At 61.4% G+C, this 7,273-nt stretch overlaps 1 protein-coding gene across 1 annotated transcript in view; it reads left to right on the top strand.

Moving 5' to 3' along the window:
• The first annotated feature begins 6,514 nt into the window (after window positions 1–6,514).
• The window catches only part of TMEM200B (transmembrane protein 200B), a 2,997-nt gene continuing 2,238 nt past the window's right edge, over window positions 6,515–7,273 (top strand). The window contains exon 1 of the mRNA XM_015598800.2: window positions 6,515–6,948. Within this exon, the coding sequence (XP_015454286.2) occupies window positions 6,579–6,948 (370 nt within the window). The 5' untranslated portion in view covers window positions 6,515–6,578. The remainder of the gene's footprint in view (window positions 6,949–7,273) is intronic.

The following is a 7,273-nucleotide window of genomic DNA, read 5'->3' on the forward strand; positions in this document are numbered from 1 at the left end:
GAGGGTGCTTGTAAGTAAGGGAGCTCCCTGGGCCTCCTGTCCGCTTGCAGTAGTGAAATAGCCGTCACAAACGTCAAAGGACATGTGGCCTGCCTGATTTAAAAAAAAAAAAAAAAAAGTAAACTTCTACAGATCTGGGCTGGATGCCCAATCTAGGCACCAGGAGGGGCACAGCAGAGCCCGGAGCAAGTCATCCAGGGCCAGAGTTTGAGTTTAGGTCAGGCAGTCCCGGAGCCCAGCCCAGCTCTGTAGGTTACCATTTGGTTTCTCTGAGCCTCAGTTTCCTGTCTGCAGGGCAGAGGAGGTGATGGTGCTGCCCTCTCTGGGCCGTTAGGAGAATTACAGGGACCGTGCTCGTGCAGCGCCACTCAGGGGTCAATCTAACTCCACTCACTCTCCAACCCTACGTCCTCACCCGGCTTCGTTTCATACAGTTTAGCCAGTTTTTTGAGCTCCCTCTCCGTCCCCCCAACTTCGACTTCCCAAAAGCGGAATCCTTTTTGTCATAGGCAACCTGCCAGGGAGCGCATCCAAGAGGTCCGAAGGCCGGTAACCCCTGGTTCCGGATAGGGCCCCGAGGCCCTTGGAGTACACGTGCGGCCCAGGATCCCCGCGTGGGGAATCGGCGGAGAGGCGGGATTGGGCTTGCGCTTCTCTGCTGCAAATGCGGCGGCTCCGTGGACCGGGAAAGGAGAGGCGGGCGGGAGGGGGCTCCGGGGATAACCCGGGCCTCTGCGCGGGAGGAGGGAGCCCGCGGATGCAGGTGCAAGGACTCGCCGCCAGGTGGCGCCAAGGCCGGCTCCGGCAGAAGCCCCGCCTGCCTGCGGCGTCCTGGCTTTTCCAAGCCCATCCGCTCCGCATCTCCATCGCTGTGTCTCCAGTGTACTTCCTGCTGCCTCTTGCCTTGGGCTTGGGTACCAGGTTCTTGGCACAGCTCGGAGGCAGGGGGTTACCCCCTAAAACTGGAGTCCTGCCTGTCTCACCGAGATAGGGAAGGGAGAATTGGATGACTTGACCCATCATCAAGCTGTGTGACTTTAGTCCTGTCATTCACCCTTTCTGGGCCTCCTGACTTTGTTTTTACTGTTTACAAAGCACTTTATTCTGATTTCTGGAAGCTGGATTTGACCCCATGTTATAGACAGAACTGTGACCAGTGCAGGGTTGCATTGTGGGGGTGGGAGAAACTGAACCATGTGATCTGAGAGCCTGAGAGCTGCTCTCTGCAGGACCCAATGAGTGATAGGTAGTTGGACAGTCTCCACCGGCATGGACCTCACTGAAGCTCAGTTCCACATGTGTGACAAGGGGTGACAGTAGCACCTCACACTTGGGGTGGTCCTGCACATTTAAGAAAGTAACAGGCATAAAGAGCCTGGTAGCCAGGACAACTCCGTGAGACAATGACATCTCTACTATCTTCCCTCAGCCTAGGGACGCAGGTGGGAGGCTGGCTTTGTCATGTCCCCCCAGGAGGGTCTTGTGTCCTTGACCTTCCTAGTGTCACCCAGGCTCTGCATCTTTCTCTTCTCTGAGCTTTGGAAAGCAATGGAGACGGGGACTCATTCCCCCTCAAGGCTTTGCTAGTGGCCCAGAGACACCCAGTGAGAAGCCCAGTGGCCCAGCTCAGAGCTTCCATGGGGTAGGAGGAGATGGATTTTGGGTTCATGGAATCCTCTGAGGGCCTTGGTCTCAGATGGGATCTTGTGACAGTGGGAAAGTTTTTCGACCCTGAAACCTAGCAGGAGTGCCACTAGCTGGGTCACCCTGGTCAAGTCGCTGTACCTCTTTGTGTACTGGTTTCCATCCCTATAAAATGCAGCACCGGAACTGGGGTTCTGGATTCTACTTGCCAATCACTTATTGAAAGAGCACAGCAGTCCTTCCTGTGAGGAACAAATTGAGAGGCAGAAGCTATGAGAGAGTGCTGAGATGTACCCAAGGTCACCCAGGAATGACTGAGCAGCATAATCAAAACTGGGACCCAGAGCCATGCTCTCCCCTCTGAACCTGAGTCTGAATTCTCAGTTGAAGTGTGGTCTCACTTGGGGAGCCATGGTGGCACAGGGCTCTGTCCTGAGTGCTCCCGGGGCAGTCCCGAGACAGGGATGGCTTTAGAAACCCCCAGGGTTTGTGCGGCCTGGCCACAGCCAGCCTGGTCCTTCCTAAAGTGGAGACGAGATGAGAGAAGATGAATTTCCAGACCCATGCTATTCTGTGGCCCCGGGTGGGACAGTGACATGCAGGAGATGACAGCTGCTCCCTCCCACTGTGGCTTCTAGAGAGGATATGGAGCCTCCAGTATGCAAGGACCTCAAGGTCATTGTACCCAGTTCCCTGCCTCCACAGAGAAGTTTGAGGGGGAAATGCTGACCACCCTGCTCCCCAGGGAACAGCCCGTACAGGCCCCTCCTTCAGACGTGGAGTCCAGAGTCAGGAGGAAATCAATGTCCCAATACTGACGCCACGGCTGCCCACCCATCTGCCTGTCCTCGGGGCCAAACCAAGCAGTCCCGGTGGACCTCCCTCTGCAGAGTGGGAGGGCACCAATCAATCTGGCTGTGTACCTGTGGGCAGGTCTCTTTGCCTCTCTGAGCCAGTTTCCTCATGTGAAAACTGGGCATGACATTGACTTTTTAGAGCTCCCAAGAGAATGAATGAAAAGGGGTTACATCTAGGAAAGAGGACCTTCTCTCCCCCACCTCAACTGACCCCAGAGAAGATTCCTATAGCCCCCAACACTGGCCTCTTTGCCTGAAACCTTGTGGTCACAGGAGGGAGCAGCTGTGTCGTGGGCATTACTCCAGCCAGATGTGTGTACTCTTATTTAATCTTCACACTGGGAGGTAAGAATTAGTCCTCCCTTTTTCACAGATGGAGAAACTGAGTCACAGAGAACTGAGTCCTTTCTTTCCTGCTATCTGGATGTAGCCAAGGGGTAGAAATTAGGAAGAGACCTTGGGGTTGGGGAGACACAGGCTAGTCCAGGGCCAGTTGTGGGTAGGTATTGTCCTTAGCACAGGGTTCCAGGAGTGAACAAGACAGACTCAGTCCTGCCCCTCAGAGCTCATGGCAGGAAGGGCAGGAACACAGACAGGAAACAGACTCAGTTCCCAAACACTGACCTCAGTTCGCCCTTGTGCAGTGCTGCTCAGCGGGGGCTGCTGTGTAGGGGTGTAGTGGGAGGGCGGAGGAGAGGCTGACCTGGTCTGGGGGCTCAGACAAGGCCCAGAGAAGGTCTGAAGGATGAGTAGGAGCCAAGGAGATGATCAGGGTACAGATCTGGGTCTGGAAACCAGTTCAGTTATCCAGGAGTGGAGAGGGGCAGGGGCCAGTTTGTGGAGATGAGAATGGATTTTAAACTCCATTTGAACCACACTAGGAAGTCACTGAGGGTGTTAAGCAGGGAGTGGGGGGGGGGGGTCAGATTCAGTGTAGAGATGTTTGGTGCCCCTCTGCACAGCCTGCAGCAGGACAGCACCCTGTTCTAGGGAGAAGGCGGCTAATTCTGGATCAAAAGAGCAGGGCCCACTGGACTTAATAAATTCAATGGAAGGGGGAGAGGAAGGAGGCTACAGTGACCTCTGGTGTAGTTGGTCTGGGGAGTGCCCTTCACACAGTGGGCAATGGGGAAGGGGCAGGATAGGGGGACGCTAATGGGCCAGCATCACTGGGCCCAGGGTGACTTCCCGGGAGGTTTCTGGCTGCCCAAAGTGAGGCTGGGCTTGTGGGCTCAGGCTAGAGGAGCCCCAACATTGGAGAGGAGAGGGGGCCTGGGAGGGGGAAAGTTTGAAGGGGCAGGCAGGAGAAGCAAGTGGTAAATGCCAGGGCAGGTGGAGTAGCAAGGACAAGGACTGGTCTTCACAGTTGGTGTCCCCAGGAAGATCAGTGAGCGCGGAAAAGGACCTGTGCTGGGTGGGCTGCTGAGGGAGGGTGGAGGCCGGGATGTGGTGAGTCGGTGTGTGCAGGGTGGATGACGTGCAGGGTCGATGAGGGGGTCTCGAGCGAGGGGATGGCGGGAGGCAGAAGGCGGGAGGCAGCAGGAAGAAGGCCGCCGCCTCGGTGGAGTGCAAGCAACAGCCCAGGCTCAGAGCTGAGGGTGTTCTCGACTCAGCTCAGGCCGCCGGAGGTTTCGGTCCCACGTGGGCTGCAGGGAGGCGACTGCGGCTTCACTCTTGGACCGCAGGGGTGCAGCCCCACCTACTGCGGCCTCCTCAGAACGCTGGTATGTCCAGGCAAGGTCCACCGGAGGAAGCTCCGCTCCCAGGGGCGGCCGCGGTCATTCCCGGGGTGCCTGGTCCCCGGGGGCTGCGAGAGGAGCCGACGCCATTCCCAGTCCCCGTGGCCGAGCCAGAGAGCGGGAGCCTGTGTTCGAGGCCTAGCTGTGCCGTGCGGCTCCAGGACCCCGCTTGGCCATGCGGTGGGAGGTGGGGTGGCCCAGGCCGGCGACTTCCTCCACGTCCCCCTCCCTGCCCCGGGCGTGCAGCCGGGTCTCATTACCTCCCATCCTCCCCGCTTCGCGCCCCGCGTGCCGGGAGGGTCTCCGCGGCTGGGGGAGGGGTGGATTCTAATCAATCCCAGGCCGGAAATTCCTCCCGAGGGGCCCGGCCGGGCTGCGGGAGTGAGGGGGGCCCCCGGCGCAGAACCTGGCAAACCGCCCGCACCCCCCTCCTCTGAGCCCGCCCCCCCCACCCCGCATCATGGAAACTGGGCCTCCAGCCGACCCCCGCGCTCCGCTCCACATTCTTGCCTTCGGGGGCGGGCGGGGCACGACGGCCGGGCCGCCCCCTTCAGGCGGGAGCTCCGCGGCCGCTCAGTGCCCTCCTCCTGCTTTGGGACAAGCACTGCGCCCCCCACCCCACAACTCCTGATCGTGCGCATCTTCTTAGGGAGTTAGGAAGCGGGGCAGGATCGCGACACCCCACTCGATTCCCTCAGCTCTGAGGAACGGGCTCCTCTTTATTGACCCCCCCCCCGCCCCACACACACTTGTGGTTACTCTTCGTGGGGCGCTCGCGGGGAGATCCAGGGCTGAGCCGGGGTTGAAAGCCCCGTCCTCACTGCCGGAGTTTCGCCCTTCAGCATCTCGTGAATCAGACACCATTATGCCCATTTCACAGGTGAAGGCTGTGAGGTTCGGACAGAGGAAGGGCTGGTGGAGCAGGAACTCGGGCCGCCTCCCGGGGCAGCTCCCCGGACCGCGCTGAGCACCAGTGGGCGCCCGGACTGGGTGGCTCTGGGAGGCGCGGGAGGGAGTGCGGCCTTCGAGTCCTGTCCGCTGCGGAGCTGGGCAGGGGTCTCTCTGGGTCTCAGTTTCCCCACCTGGGAAGAGAGCGCCCTCCTGGGACTTTGCGATCGGCGTAAGCGGGGGGCCAGGGCCCCCGAACTTCCGAGTCACCAGGCGCGCACACGGCGCTTACCTGCGACCCTCAGACCTGAGTTGCCGCTTTCTTCTAGCGGCGGCCGCTGGCGGGGCGCTGGCCAGATTGTTCCCTGGGCTCCCGGAGGGCGGGGCCGGGGCGGTGTGGGGCGGGGCCGGGGGCGGGACCCGGGGCCCAGATTCCGTAGAGACCCGGGTGCGCGGACTCCGACCGGGACCCACCCGGGCGCTGCGGTGCCAGGTGAGCAAACTTAGGGTCCTAGGGTTCGTCCCCCCCTTTCCTCAACTTTTTGTTTGGCCCTTCTTTCCGGAAAGGCCCCTGGGGGGAGGCGGGAGCTGGGTCTCCCTTTCCCCCCCGGACCCGAGTGTGGACAAGGGCGGAGGCTGGATCCCAGAGTGCCGGGGACCTGGTTCTGAGCAACTTCCCGCGCGCTGGGACCTTCGGACTTGTCTCCTAGTTTCCACCTCCCTGGGGTCCCCAGTGTCGATTCACGCCCTCCAGAGCCTCGGGGTCTCTGAGCATGTCCCCTTCTCTCTGCACGCCTCTGCCTCCTTTCCCGCAGGGACGCGCTGTGGCTCAGGGGTGACCCTTCTGGAGTTGCGACTGAGGCGCCAGGACTGGCCTGGGGCAGGGTGGTCACTTCTCCCTTTTAGGGCTGGCGAAAGGGCTCCACACTCAGAGACAACGGGCCTCGCCTCCTGCCAGGACGCTCCCGTGGCTGTGTGAAGTGCCCAGCGCGGGGCTAGGTCTGGGGGCGTCAGATCCTGGTGGAGCCCCCGCCTTGTGTGGCGGTGTGACTCCGGCAGGCTCCTCTCTGGGCCGCAGTTGCCATCTGTGAAAAGCAAGCTGTGGTCGCGGTGGACGCTGCGGCTCCTTGCTAGGCCCTGGGCTTTCAGCTCTCCTGTTGGAGGCAGGGATGGGTGTTCTGCTTTGAGCTTTGGGGGTGCAGATAGGGAGTTGGTGGGGTAGCAAAGCCTCCTCCCTGGAGCCTGGGGGTCGGTTCCAGCGCTGAAGCTGTTTAGAAACCAGATTGGTGTTTTGAGGATGCACCCCCGGATCGCGAGGTCCTAACCCTCCTCTCCTGCGGCCCGGGGCGCCTGGGCGGAGACTCTCCTCTCACATACCCACCCCTTCCGTGGGGAGCCACACCACACGCTGTCCTGTTACTTCTGCTGCGGCCCGGATCCAGTCCCCAGGATGCAGGCCGGGCTGGACCAGCAGCCGGAAGGGGCTTCAGCCTTAGCCGGACGGCCCGAGGCGCAGGGGCGGTGCTGCTCCGGCCGGACGCTGGCCACTGAGGCCTGGGGCGGAGGAGGCCGGAAAGGAGGCCAGGCGGCGGGAAAGGGGGATGATTCATCCCGAGCAGCTGGAATTGGAAACGCTGCAACCCGGGAACAGCCTTGTCCTGGCCGACGGGAGAGCCAGGAGGGGAGTCCACCGGACATGGCCCTGCGCCCGGCTCCGCAGCCCCCTGCCTCCTGCCCTCCACGGCCTGACAGCTGGGGGAGAGGGCGGCCTCTTCTTTGGAGTTTAAAGAAATCCCGGGCAAAGTCTGCCGCTGGTCGTGGTGAGAGCGTCTTCCTGGAGTCTTGCTCAAGTCTCTCCTGCTGCAGCTTCAGTGCTGACTGAGGAGGTCTGGAAGGAGGGGGCGGGCAGGAAGAGGCTGGAGTCAGTGACACCCCCTCCTTCCTACGATGCGGTATATAAAGCGCAGTAGGGGGACGTGGGGCCCGCGAGCCACCTCAGCGGACCCGGGCGGTCTGCGCGCCCCCCTCCCTCTTTTACTACGGTGCAGCCACGTGCGGGGGTGAGGTCGCGCCCGGGCGGGACTTACCTTGGAGACGCCACTGCGGGGGAGCCCCACACCTTCCGAGGCCCCGGCCCCGCGGGCT

This window comes from Pteropus alecto, unplaced genomic scaffold (assembly GCF_000325575.1).
Source record: "Pteropus alecto unplaced genomic scaffold, ASM32557v1 scaffold39, whole genome shotgun sequence".
Classification (NCBI taxonomy): domain Eukaryota; kingdom Metazoa; phylum Chordata; class Mammalia; order Chiroptera; family Pteropodidae; genus Pteropus; species Pteropus alecto.